The sequence below is a fragment of the Gobio gobio genome, assembly GCF_949357685.1.
Source record: "Gobio gobio genome assembly, chromosome: 11".
Classification (NCBI taxonomy): domain Eukaryota; kingdom Metazoa; phylum Chordata; class Actinopteri; order Cypriniformes; family Gobionidae; genus Gobio; species Gobio gobio.
In genome coordinates, this window is record NC_137104.1 from 26,918,005 (window position 1) to 26,933,058 (window position 15,054).

Consider the following 15,054-nt stretch of genomic DNA (forward strand, 5'->3'; position numbering starts at 1 on the left):
TGATTTAAATTGTGTAAGACACTTTTTCTTTACAAAGCCCATATGCAAGGAGACGTGAACGATCATGAATAATGCTGTGATTCACACCTGAGAGAACAAAATAATGCATAATGAGCCGCAAAAGGAATGAGCTTTTGAGTCAGGTATGTGACTGAAAGGGAGCTAAGGAACAGGACAAAGGAAATATATTTTTTGTAGTTTATTTAGAATATAGTCAACAAAATAAAGTGAGAGCCAAAGACACAATGTCCTATGTGGGTTAGTATCAAGTAACTATGATTCTCAAATCTGTGAGATAAAAGAAAAAAAACTGATAATCTGCGAGGATACTGATAACAGGATCAACTATTCTATTAACCTTAATATAATTTCCACTCGTAACAGAAAACATGATTGGTGATATTGCACAGCATGTGAACAAAATTTTGTATAGGTATATTATATTTAGATTATATAAAGTACCGGTCAAACAATTGGACACATTACTATTTGTAATGTTTTTGAAAGAAGTCTCATGGTGTCACATGTCTGTCTGTTTGTTTGATCTTTCAGTTGTGTTTTGATTCTGTCACATGTTCCTTTGTCTCAGTTTCCCACCACTTGTCTGTTTCCTTGGTTACCCTCGTAAGTTAAGTTCTGTTCAGCTGTGTTTAGTTAATGATCTCGTTTCTGTCTCCTATATAAGGCCCCGTCCATACGGAGATGCGTTTAACTGTATACATTACAATGTTGTACCGTATCAGAGTTTAGTCCACACGGATCCGGCGGTTTGGGAGCATGAAACCGATATATTTTGAAACCAGGTCCCAGAGTGGATAAATCTGAAAATGACACTCTTGCCGATCCGTATATTTTGTGAAACGATGTCATCACACCACGTCCTGCGCGGGGCGAGACTAGAAGGATACAACTACGGGCACTGGGCATGCACACGTCAATATTGCGTCATTTAATTACTGTATTTGCATTATTGTAAGAGTAGGTTTAGGGTTGGGGTAGGTGTGGGAGTTAATAAAACACATCTGGTAAGTAGCACATTTATTTTATTGTGAGTTTTTGCCTCACTTCCTACCATTGCTGTACCCCTTCTAGCCACAACTCTTCTCTGTTTTTAGTGTATTTCTGTGCCAGAATTACACCGCCAGCTACTGGTCTGGCATTTATACTACATCGTTTTGAGCCGTTTTCAATGCTCCCGTGTGTACGCAAATATTTCTTGAAACGAGGAAAAAAAGATCAGATAGGGAAAGCTCTAGCTTCGTGTGGACGGGGCCTATGTTCCATCTTGTTCACTCTGTCATTAACTAGTCACTGTTGTGTTAACCTGTTATGTTAAGTTGGATTCCTGTTGCCTTGTTTGAGTTCTTTGAGAAGTTTGGATTAAAATGTATGTTTGCTTATTATCTCCTGATCTTCAACCTCTTCCTGTGCACACCAACCGTTACACATGGTCATCAAGCCTGTATTTATTTGATCAGAAATACAGAAAAAAACATTAATATTGTGAAATGTGATTACAATTTAAAATAATTGTTTTCTATTTTAATATACTTTAAAATCTAATTGATTTTGGTGATGTAAAACTGAAATTTCATTAGCCATTACTCAGTCTTCAGTGTTACATGATCCTTCAGAAATTATTATTATATGCTGATTTATTATCAATGTTGCAAACTGCTGTGCTTCTAAAAAAAAATTATAACCTGTGATACTTTTTCACGGATTCTTGGATGAATAAATGAAGTAATGGCCGATGAAAACTCAGCTTTGCATCACAGAAATAAATATTTTACAGTACAATAATAGAAATAGAAAACCATTATTTTAAATGGATTTTTTTCTGACAAAATACATTGTAATGGCTACAACATGTAGCGTATTGAACACAAAATGTTTGACTGGTACTATATTTATAGCATCTGGGGCCCCTTTTCAATAAGGAAGTTCAACCAACGCTGAGTTTAAACTTGAACTCTGAGTTGACTTACCCTGAAATGGGAAATCCGAAATTATGATTCATCATGGCAACAGCACTCAACAAAAAGACGTTTGCATACTTACGGTCAATTCATAAGTTTAATTCTTAATTAGTTTAAGTTTAAATTTCATGGTATCCAAAAGGTGAAAAAAAAAATGTGGCAGCAGCTAAAAATGAAAAATAAAAACATAATTCAATCAGGTAAAGCTTTAAGCATAAGGTTCATGAGTGAAGGTTTAATGACAAACATTTGACATATTAAATAAATATCATTCAGTGTCCAATGTGAAGCAGCTTTTCCCACATAGTCTAATAGACCCTTTTCACACACTGTGATGATGCGTTTAATGATCATTAATATCGTAAATCCTGCAAAGTTTTTTTTTTTATTATTTTTTTTTTTTTAAATGTATGTATATTTATAACAGTAATACTTTGCAATATATTACTTTTGCATCAAATTTTTAAAAAAAGTTACTGCTCCTGTGAGGGTGTTTCTAATAAAGCGTCTATGGGACTGATGGTAAAAATTAACATCTTTCTGTCTTTTCACTACCATTATCAAGCTCATTCTATTTTTCCCTTGAAAGTTGTAACATCACTATTGTGAAGTTTTTCTTTTGTTATTTGAGTAAATGGGGACACCACAAATTTATATATTTAACCCTCTGGAGTCTGAGCTCTTTTGGGGCCCTTTAGAAGTTTTGACATGCTCTGACATTTGTGTTTTCTTCAGTTGCTTATAAACACATTAATGGCAAAAGTGTAATTATACTGTATTGAGCACAAACTGGGCTACCATAATATGTGAGCAACATGTATGTACATACTTGTATTTTTGAGAGAAAAATGTTTATGCACGGTTTTTGAAAAAACAAAAACGCACAAGAGATATGTGTTCACAAGACTGATGTGAGAATCATTGAGCCTACTCATTCACATAAAACAATGATTTAAAATTTGTAAGACAGTTTTTCTTCACAAAGCTCATATGCGAGGAGGCGTGATATCTAATGAATAATGATGAGATAACACCTGAGATAACAAAAGAACATAATAGCCCGAATAATGAGCAGCATAATGAATGAGCTTCAGGTACTTATGTGAAAGTAGTCTCATGCAAACAAATTAAGGAATAAATAATTAAAATTAAGATACAATTTATACAAAACGAAACTCACTGTAAAGAAAGCAATTCCCTTTCTTCAAAAAAAAAACACTTTCTACAAAAAAAAACTCCAGAATCATTTATTTAGAATGCAGTCAACAAAGGCCTATTATATTTTAAATGATCAAAAGATTTGACTACACTGCAAAAAATGCTATTCTTATTTAGTTATTTAGTATTTAGTATTTAATTGTACTTATCTAGTAAATGCATCTTGATTTAAGAATGTTTAAATATTTAGACTAGAAAAAAGACAAATTACTAAGAGCATTTTTTCTACATATTTTTGTACCATTTTTTGTTTGTTTTTGAAAGTAGTCTCATGCTAAAAAATTAAATAATAAATAATTAAAATTAAGATACAATTTATACAAAACGAAATTCACTTTAAAGAAAGCAATTCAATTTCTACAAAACAAAAAAAATCACTTTCTACAAAACAAAACTCGATATTAACTCGATAAAACAAACTTTGATATTAAATTAAAAAAATAACATTAAGCTATAATATTAAAACATCAATATGAAGAAAAATAGGTTTGACTGGTACTATATTTATAGCATCTGAACAGACATTTGTGAATAAAAGCTTTATTGCTGTGACAGGCTCTTTTAAAATAAACACGTTATAACCTGTCCAAAACAAGCCAAATAAATCTTGTCTAAACAGTCTTGCATGTATTACATGCAGCAGGATTCATATTTAAATGGTCTTTGTGCGTTTAATATTCATAGATGCTAACAGAATAAACTTCACAGAATAAAGCCTACCTTACAATCAGCCCTTGCTTTAAGAAATGAAGAGCTTTTCATGAGGTTTCTTCATCCGCTTTTCTTCTCAATGCATGTCAAAAGGATGTAGCTGAAGTAGGCTATAGCAGTACTTGATGTGTTTGTATGAGTTGATGTGTGGGCGTCGACTCTGGATCGCCTCAGCATTTGAATCTCAATAGAGCGCGTGCTGCGTGGGCGTGGTCTCATTAGCGCATAATGAACTGGCTCGCGAAAGACTGACATCTATCACTTTTCAACCAGATTACATAAACACAGCATATTTGTTTTCGATTTGGTTTACATTGTTTAAAACCTGACATTGTAGCGTTTCTTTAGACATATGTCTCATGTTTGTGAGACAAGTATTCACTAAGCTAGAGGTCCTTTTCTGAAGACTATCTGAATGAATGTCTTTGAGAGAGAGGCTGCAGATCGCGCATCATGTTTGTTTTCTTTATTTTGCAAAAAGCAAAACTTTTTGTTTTTATTGTGGCTTTATACACTTTATTGATGTGACATTAGACTATTTTACAATACACACTTCATAATCTGTCCATAACAAGCCAAAGAAATCTTGTCTAAACAGTCTCACTTCTATGACATTTTATGTTGCAGCAGGATTCATATTTAAACGGTCTTTTGTTGTTTAATATTCACAGACACTAACAGAATAAACTTACCTCACAATACTTGCCTGGATCAGTTACTCTTAGAAATAAACAGCTTTTCTTCTGAGGTAGATTATTCCTAGCCTGGTCTTTCCAGACTCTCATACATTGTACAGAGAGTCTGGCCACTCTCCATTGACAAGCGTTTACTTCCTTGAAGGCTGGTACTCTGTTGAAGTTTAAAACTATTGGATCTGCCAAGAGCCACTCTGGATCTGCCATAACCAATCGCTAACGTTTGGTCGTGACGTATGTCATGCGCCGTTCGCCTCTGTTTCTCACATGGAAATCCATAAAAATAACTGTGCAGATTGCACGCCACCTCAGTGATATAACCTAAAACTTCTGCATTCGGATTGTGATTTATTTATGGTGGAGGGGAGAGTTTTGTAATCGGGAACTCTCACGTGGTCCGTAATATGATTGCTGTAAATAAAATGTCATATGCTTGGTATGATAAGAATAAATGCTGCCGTAAATAACGGCCCAATTCAAATGTTTACGTGCTTTTCTTCTTTTTATTTTTTGAGCGGTGGTGAGATATATTGCTCTTGTAAATACTTGCCAGCATTTAAAGAAATGCAAGTCTAGAAATGCATCCAAATTACAGCGCAACCGCATGGTGCTCTGCAGTGGTCAAAAAGGATATAAGGATATTGTTTCTCAAACTTTTTCTGCCATTCCCCACTTTTGAGGTAGGGAAGGGTTCCAAGCCCCACCTGTCCCCAATCGCCCCAACAAAATGGTAATTAGGCTTTAAGTTTACCTGTTAATATTTATTTTATCAACATCACATTTGAACCTTTTCATGCGTATGTTTAAAATATTCTAGCTGACCCCCCCAGAGTGAGTTTTTTTTAAGGCGGCCATTATTTTAGAACATTTCCCCTTAATGTTTCCATTAGAGCCCGGCCGATATTGTCGGCCGATATTAGGCATTTTCCAAACTATCGGTATCAGCATTTATGATGGCCGATAAATTATTTAAAAAAATTATAAAAACGGACGAAACACCGCTCAACCACATTATGAGTGTTGGCATTTCATAGTTTTTATACATTTTATTTATCAGAACTTTAATATATGTGTATGTTCCTCTGTTCTGTTGTGACAATAAAACAAACAAGTTTATTTTTAAACTGCATTATCATATTATTTTAGAGAGGCTAAGGGATCATGAATAACTACAAATAACTAATGTAAGGGAAATCTATATATGTGTTTCTGTGTTTATATGTGTTTTGCCATTTAAAAACCTTTAAACATGGTGCCGCCATGTTTGTTTGCATCGCAGTTCAGAGAGTCCTGTCAGTCGGATTTACCTTGCGTGAATTTATCAGTTTCTCCCGAAATACATGCAAGTAAGTGACCGGTGAACTTGGAGAAGAATAGAGTAAACTTTATAGTTACTTACACTATGTGTATCTTATATGAATAAAACGTCGGCAAATTATTTTTGAATGGATTGTTATTGCTGCTTCCAGTGACACCAGTGAGTATTTTACAAACTCTAAATGTATTGTTTTACTAGTACTTATGTGTATTTAAATGTTTGAAACCTAAAATAAACATTATGTGGTTGAAAACACTGCATTATATGTCGTCACCTTAATTTATATAGCGCTTTTTACAACATGGATTGCTTCAAAGCAGCTTTATAGTGATAATAGGAAATACAATTTGCTTTAGAAGAAAAGCTAAAGTAGGTTTTTTTATTATTATTATCAAGCACTGAGCGAGTGCTTTTATTATCAAGCACTGAGGCCCTAGCCTGGCCCATGTCCGACAGCTTATCAAAATGAGTCCGACTGAAGCCCGTGTTTTTTTCTATTTTTTATCCTCCCTATTCAGACTGATCTCATGAAATGGCGTATGTATGACACGCCAATTCGCTATGCCATTTTGGCGTGCTATCAAGACGCATAATCGCTTTTTAGCGTGTTTATCAACGCCGTTTCATTATATCCCCATACACTGCCCCTACCCCTAAACCTACCCATCACACACACACACACACATACACACACACACACACACACACTGCCCCTAAACCTACCCATCACAAGAAACATTCTGCATTTTTACGTTTTCAAAAAAACATAATTTAGTATGTTTATAAATCCATTTACATTCACGCGGAATCACACGGCGTAGACATACACGCGGAATCACACGGCGTAGACATACACCGGGATCACACGGCGTAGAAATACACGCGGAATCACACGGCATAGACATACACGCAGAGATGATGGTACGTTTCGCGTGCACATACACGCGGAATCATACGGCGTAGACATACAAGCGGATAGCTCAAAATGCGTACAGATAACACGCCATTTGGCTTTAGAAAGTGCCGTGTATGTCATGTTGCCCTATTACACATTGTTGCAGCCATTAAAATAGTTCAGTTTTGTTTTTAATTGCTAAAGTAGTTACATTTCGTTTAGTTTCTTTATTAAGTTAATTTAGAAAAATGTTTGAAGCATTTTTTTTGTTTGTTAAATTAGAATTTTTGTTTTTTAAAGTAGGCCCTAACAACCAAGTGGCCATCGGCCGACAGTGAGTTAACCACATGTTTGATCAATTTAGCCTCTCAAATCAACACTGGACTTGTCTTGCCTATAATAAAATCCATAGATATAAAACATTTCAAGCATCACAATGTTAATTAAAACGTTTAGCCTAAAAATTTAAACGTTTAGCATTTTTGACAAGCTGAGGCAGGCTGCTCGCAACGGCGCTCACAAACAAAACGGGCTAATCGGAAAAAAAAAAACACAAAAAAACATGCTGTTTGTCTTACCTTACACCTCTCTACAAAATGAATATAAAATCGATCTTCAATTCCCGGCCCGCGCTATATGCACATTTAACAGAGTTCACGTCAAAGAAAGCAACAGATATGAGCTGCATTATATTCATCAGCTCATTTCAAGATGAGAGAGTGACCCAAGCATTTAGTCTCATTCGTTTTAATGAAGAAGATTGTTTTTTTGAGCATATAAGACGTAGCCTATTTTCAGTTTCACTTGCGGCAGTTTGCGTGTTGGCTTACTTTACTTGTTTTCTTTATTTTGTAAAAAGCACAACATTTTGTTTTTATTGTGAGTATACACAAATAAAAGTAGAAACTTAACAGATTATAATGATGTATAACACTTGCCTGTATGACAAAAATCGACAGAGTATTTTGAGTCTCTTTCACACTGATAAGAAAAAAATCAGTGCGCATTTGCAGACTTCAGAGAGTTAAAAGCCAGTTGCGCTTGAGCAAAGAGGAGAATTTAATTCAAGCTTGATACTGAACTTGTGTTGCCTTGTCAATTAACACTAAAAAAGCTCTCCAATTACATCCTCAAATATTATGTATGATTAAAAGACTTTCCTGGGGGTCTTAATCTCCAGTGGTTTTGAGGATGAGATTCATGTCAACCAGACGTACGACTGGGAGAAATAAATGGAGCTGTAATATAATCCATGAAAATGCTCCTCTCCTTTGGGAAATCACATTGCTCCTGCATTCCACAAAAATACCCCCACCCACAACCTGTGGTCTTTACCACAATTTATTATATGATTGGGAAATTATGAAATATGCACTCATATCTATTTGGTTATATGATACCAGATGTGTTCATATTAATTACTTTAGCTGTTATGTTCTGCCTCATTGACATGTAGAAAGCAAGATAAAGTTTCAACACAAGATGAAACATCTCTGTATTATGTTTTGAGTCCCATGTAGCCTATATTGCAGGGTTTTTTTGTGTGTCTGTTTTCTTTGTTTAAAACTATATATATATATATATATACTGTATCTACACAGGTAGTGCTTTATTTTCAATTGAATAGTTTTGTTTATTTTGTTCCATCATCTGATATATGCAACATGCACAGTATGCAAATAGTGATAGTGTGCTGTTAGAGGTTTGAAAGTGGTCCAAAAAGAATGAATAATTTACATTTACAGTTATGCTTTTAGCAGAGCATTCAAATTAATTTAATGAATCAAGCTCAAATTATTAGTGAATGCATGTTTGGAAGAAAAAAAAGAAGAAAAAAAAAATTTCACTCTCTGGATAACATTATCTGTTCGCACCTGCCTCAGGATAAACTCATGTTTAACTTCGCAAGCACATTATGCTTATAAAATGAAGAAGAAGAAAAAACATGACATAAAAATGGTTAATAATGAAGAAATGGTGGGGTGTATTAGCATGTCTTCATAACCATGTTTGAGTGGTGCAATCTATTAACATGTCTCCGTAACCATGCTTGAGCGATTGTTAATAAGATGCATTTTATGGAGACATTTACATAAATTTGCTCAATTAGCAGATGCTTTTACTTATTTAAAAGTTAATGTTGAGATAAGAGTAATACAACAAAATGATCACGACAAGGCCATAAGAAGTGCTGTGATGGATGAATAGATGGAAAACATCCAACAGACTGTGTTTCACTGTGATTTTACGGCACTGTCACTGGGGCAGTTAGCCTGGTCTTACCAGACTCTCGTACATTTCATTTGTACATAGAGTCTGGCCACTCTCCAAAAATAAACAGAAATAAACAGCTTTTCTTCTGAGGTAGATTATTCCTAGCCTGGTCTTTCCAGACTCTCATACATTGTACAGAGAGTCTGGCCACTCTCCATTGACAAGCGTTTACTTCCTTGAAGGCAGGTACTCTGTTGAAGTTTAAAACTATTGGATCTGCCAAGAGTCACTCTGGATCTGCCATAACCAATCGCTAACGTTTGGTTGTGACGTATTTCACGCGCTGTTCACCTTTGATTCTCACATTAACTGTGCACACCACCTCAGTGTCAGTGATAAAACCTTGTGCATTCAGATTGTGATTTATTCACGGTGGAGAGGAGAGTTTTGTGATTGGAACGCGCTGCTCTCGTGGTGCATATCTCGTGCAATCATCACATGATTGTATATGCTGTAAATAAAATGTCATATGCTTGGTATGATAATAAAAAATGCTGCCGTAAATAACAGCCCCATTCAAATGTTTACGTGCTTTTCTTCTTTTTATTTTTTGAGCGGTGATGAAATATATTGCTCTTGTAAACACTTGCCAGCATTTAAAGAAATAGACATGCATTCAAATTACAACCGCACGGTGCTCTGCAGGGGTCTAAAAAGGATATAAACCATGAATTTTGAAGTGATATATTCTTGAAAACTCAGAGATGTGGATTACATGGACAGCAATTACATTACCACATGACTTTGGTGTTTGTCAAAAGCAGTCGGTAATTCAGCCTGGGGTTTTTTCGCGGGTGGTGGGAGACGGACAGCTTCAGCCAACTCCTTCACCACTAACGGAGCAAGCTGAAAAATACTTTTCCCGGACCACAACATCATGGCCACCAACAAAACCAAGCATATACAGCAGTCCCAGACGTAGTACTGAAGGAAAATGAAAATTAAGCGGAAGTACGTAGGAGGGCAGAGCCAGGCTATGGGGCAGTACCCTAAGGTACAAAAGCGTAAAGATACTAATATGTACTTTTTAAATTGTAAGTACAAATATGTACCTTTAAGGTACTAATATGTACTATTTAGGGGTGCCTACCAAAGATGTACCTTTTCATGTTATGTAGATGACAGCATAAAAATGCTCACTTGTAGCTATTAACTGGCAGTAACCTGAGCTGAGCTGTTATCTAGTAAATCTGGTGTTTAGATCTACTCTCATGTAGTTGTATGTTTCCACAATGATCGGACTCCCTTTCCAACAAAAAGTATCCCACCAGCTCCTTTGCACCGACAAAATAGAGTAATTTACTTATGCTTGATCGGTGTATAAACCACATAGACAAAAAGTATAGGATCACATTAGTCAGCCCATACATATGTTCTAACAAACTGCTCTGTTGATTCTGTCTCTGCAGATACACCAAGCTAAAAACTGCCACCAACATCTACATCTTCAATTTGGCCCTGGCAGATGCACTGGCCACTAGTACTCTTCCATTCCAGAGCGCCAAGTATCTAATGAACACCTGGCCCTTTGGTGAGCTTCTATGTAAAGTGGTCATAGCCATTGACTACTATAACATGTTTACCAGTATCTTCACCCTCACTATGATGAGCGTGGACCGTTACATTGCCGTGTGCCACCCTGTGAGAGCACTGGAGTTCCGTACCCCGGTCAAGGCCAAAATCATCAATGTGTGTATCTGGATTCTCTCCTCTGCTGTAGGGGTACCAATCACAATCATGGCAGTTACCAAAGTGACCAACCAAGGTGCGTATGTATTTATAAAAAAATTGATCGGTTGGATAATGTGTCTTGATATAACCAAGAAAATCAAAGTTCACCTTCTGCTAGATCTAATTAAAACTCTTTAAATTTATTCCATAACAGGTGCAACTGTCTGCATGCTGAAGTTCCCTGATCCAGACTGGTACTGGGACACAGTGACAAAGATTTGTGTGTTTATCTTCGCATTTGTGGTACCAGTGCTAGTCATCACAATCTGCTATGGTCTGATGATCCTACGTTTGAGAAGTGTCCGTCTTCTCTCTGGCTCAAAGGAGAAGGACAGAAACATGCGTCGAATCACTCGAATGGTTTTGGTAGTGGTGGCTGCCTTCATTATCTGCTGGACACCCATCCACATCTTCATCATTGTCAAAACACTTGTAGACATCAACCAAAAGAACCCCTTTGTGATTGCCAGCTGGCACCTGTGTATCGCACTTGGCTATACCAACAGCAGCCTCAATCCTGTCCTCTATGCTTTCTTGGATGAGAATTTCAAGAGATGCTTCCGAGACTTCTGCCCACCCTTCCAAACCAGAGCTGCCCGGAATAGTCTTAACCGAGCAAGAAATGCCACAAGGGAGCCAGTGTCAGTTTGTGCACCTTCGGAGGCAGGAAAGAAGCCAGTATGACTAGGCCTGGAGAGGATCCCACGGGGGTCCCAGTCCAGAAGAGTTCAGCAGGACCTTCAATCTGAGGTCACCCAAATCTCCACTACTGAATTCTAGGAACAGAATGGAAGGGCCATTTCCTACACCCTGGAAATCATACAGCTCCGCAGTACTCAATACTATCTCAAGTTGTGTATATTCAGAACATAACCAGAGAGACTGAGATCTTCTCCTGCATCATTTATTACTTTGTTTTGTTGACTGGCCCCAGTATTCTTTGAAATAAACAAATGCATACACAATGCTAAGCCTCTTCTGAGCCCAATGCTATTAGACAAGCCATGTCCAAAACAGGGTAAATTACATAAGTATTATCAGACTTTCAGGGTCTGGTGGACCTTAAGGGTCTGAAATCATAATGGTACTGAGAACATAACCCAAATAGGAATGAATGACCATGAATTGAAATGGAGTCTGTAAACAATGGATACAAAATTCTCTGTGACTGAAAATAACTGCTTCAAGAAATGAAATCTGAAATGTACAAAAGCAAACAGTGGAGCTGAGGTCCAATTGGAGGAAACTGGCTGAAAAAGAAAAGTATTTTCAGCAGTTGATTATATATTTCATGTTATCTACCTTCAAGAGATTGGACTGTAGAGCCTTGAAGAAATAGAAAAAAATAAAACAAACATTGGACATAGATGTAAAAACTCTCCTAAAATGTCTGTTAACCCCTAGTGATTGAAACTCTGTGGGAATGATGGGGAAAAAATGTCTTGTCACAGAATAGACTACTGTCAGATTGGAGCAGAATGGATGACATGCAGACCAGAGAGTATATGGTCTGAACCCGATTGTCGGGATATGGACAAATAAATTATGGACATGATATTGATGGACTAGCCATTATTGCTGAAGACCATCTTGTGATACCAAACTCTGCATCAACTCCACAACTTACTCCATCACTGTGGTCCATGAACACATTTTCAGACAAACTTTTTTTTTCAAAACTTTTTATGTGCAGTGATATGTACATGACAAATTTCTTCAGTTTCCAGGACATTTCCAACAACGTTTACTTAAAGGACCATTTAGAGTGTTGAAATATATAATCCATTAAATGTCATACCAAAAACTGCTTGGCTTTACTTTGGAAGATATTGTGTCCACAAAGTAAAGTCAAAATTTACAAGTACTGTTTTTCACTGGAGTTCTTGATATACATTACTGACTTTTTGAGTATTTGTGGAACTTAATATATCCCTTGGACCCTACAATAATTTTTGAACGTCTTGATTTTGACCTGTAATAAATGCAATGAGCAATTTGATCAGTGTTATAGCTTATATTACCTTATCACTGTGCTCAGTCAAAAGTGTCATAAGAGAACGTGCATAGATAAGTACATTCTGTTATTTGGGATCTTTTATTGTGGTTGGCAGTTCAATTTTGTTAAGTTCCATTCAAAATTTCAAGAGATGGTTCTGCCATTTGAATTGAAAATACCTCATAAATGCTTGATGAATATGAATTGCAACCCATACTAGTAATTTAGTCGACTAAATTGATTGATTTTGATCTTAACCAAAAATAACATAGGACTAGATGACTCACAACTAAAGAGTATGTGTTTTTGATGCCTTGCCTCTGGATATTTTCTAGTTGTACTAGCTCATTGAGTCACTTGTTTTACTGTTATGAGACTGATAATTGTACTGAGCTGTCATTTTGTTGATGATAAGTGATTTTAGTGAAATTGTTGCATTTTTTAGTATTTGTGTTGCAGTTTTTGAATAAGGAGGTTTTTTGAAAGATTGTAAAGGTCTGCAGGATAATGTACATGATGTTCAATTTAATATGGTGTTAAACTGCCAATAGAGCTGTTCAGGTATCAATTTGTAGGATTGTAGTTAACATTACTAGGAAAGATATGCATGTTTTGTTCCACAACATACATTTTTTACAGTCCTATCTCTTAAAGCATTGTGTGCATTCAAAAAATGCAAGTTGGTATGTATCAAAATTCAATGCTAAATGTCTTCTTTTGGACTGCAAACTGAACAGCTCTATACACTCACCATAAAGACAGCATAATCTGTATTGGAATAGTAATCATAAGGGGATGTATTTGAAATTGTGATACTTTACTCCAAAGGGCTTTTCACACTTGAAATAGTTAACCCTGGGTCATTCTAACCCCAAGAAAACTGAATCCTGGGTAATCTTGTTTCATGTTTCACATTGTTCATAATTTACCTGGGGTTAACAATTATCCTGGGTATTCATAAACTGATGTTTCACACTGTGCATTCCTAAACCCTGGTTCAACGTCCTTATTTGCATATTTGCAATGTCAGTGATTGAACAAACGCAGCACACAACCTGTTTATATAAAAACATTGTGCATCCTCATATTACACTGCAGACTGTATTGACAAGTGTTTTATTTTATAATTTTTTTTCTTAATGGGATTTTTTGGACTATACAGATAAGAACAAAAGGGTTAGGGTTAGGGTTAGGTTATTGACATGTATAAATAAAGTCTCTTCTTCACTCCAATTGACATGTTTTCCGTCACCACTTGACTTTTTTTTCCCCATATAACATGCAATTTATGACTGTTCAAACACATGAATATGAGGCACAAGATTGGTTGTTGTTTGTCAGGCAACATGTAACATTCTTACATCATTTCAAACAGTACACGTTGTCAATGCTGACTGAATGCCAATGTTGGTTAGCAGTGCTAATCCTGCTGGGGTTTCACATCCCGGGGTGCTAACCTTGATTATAAAATTACAAGTGTGAAACTACTTTACCCAGGGTTAAAATCAGGGTGTGAAAAGCCTTCATTTGTCTTTACACAATGCCATTTAACAGAATATTCAGCCTTTTTTCTGCATTTGCTAAATTTTTGATAAGATTCTTATCAAATTATTATTATTATTATTATCAAAAGATAGCAAAGAGTCTGCTTCCTGTTATCTTTGCTGGTTGTTTATATGTGGCAGAACATAAGGTATATTTGTGTTGTTTGCATATCTCTAGACTGGTCGTGCTGCAGTGCTCAGTGTATAATTGCTTCAGTCAGCAGGGAATAATTGTAGAATTTCTCATTAGCTTGAACAACTGCTCATACTGTAAAACTTTGAAAAGCTAATATTCAATCAAATAAAAGCATATGTTCCTATGATTATATTTTCACTAATAATTGATAATTGACAACTCTTTCGACAGGGCTTTCTGTGTGAATGATTGACTAGAAATATATTGGTTGATTAACCCTAACATTGCTTACTTTCCTGCTTCAAGTATAAGTTGTTATGACTAATTATAGCCCAGCTAACAAAAATGTGCTCCAAGAACATTTTGCTAAGGTTTCCATTAAGTTATGAATGTTCATATTTCTGAATGTTTTCTGTTTGTTTAAAAAAAAAAAAAAAAAAAAAACATCTTGGTAATGCGAACATAAGGGAACGTTACATTTGATCATTTTGCGAATATTACTTTTGAATGTTCTTTGAACATTCCAAAACTAATATTAACTAATTAATTAAAAAAAA

General features: G+C 35.8%; 1 protein-coding gene across 1 annotated transcript in view; it reads left to right on the plus strand.

The window, feature by feature from the left end:
- oprd1a (opioid receptor, delta 1a) overlaps positions 1–14,683 on the plus strand; it is a gene marked incomplete at its 5' end in the record, with an annotated part of 67,624 nt that extends 52,941 nt beyond the window's left edge. The window contains 2 exons of the mRNA XM_079828288.1: positions 10,500–10,855; positions 10,976–14,683. Coding sequence (XP_079684414.1) covers positions 10,500–10,855; positions 10,976–11,505 — 886 coding nt within the window. The 3' untranslated portion in view covers positions 11,506–14,683. The remainder of the gene's footprint in view (positions 1–10,499; positions 10,856–10,975) is intronic.
- Positions 14,684–15,054: the final 371 nt, after the last annotated feature.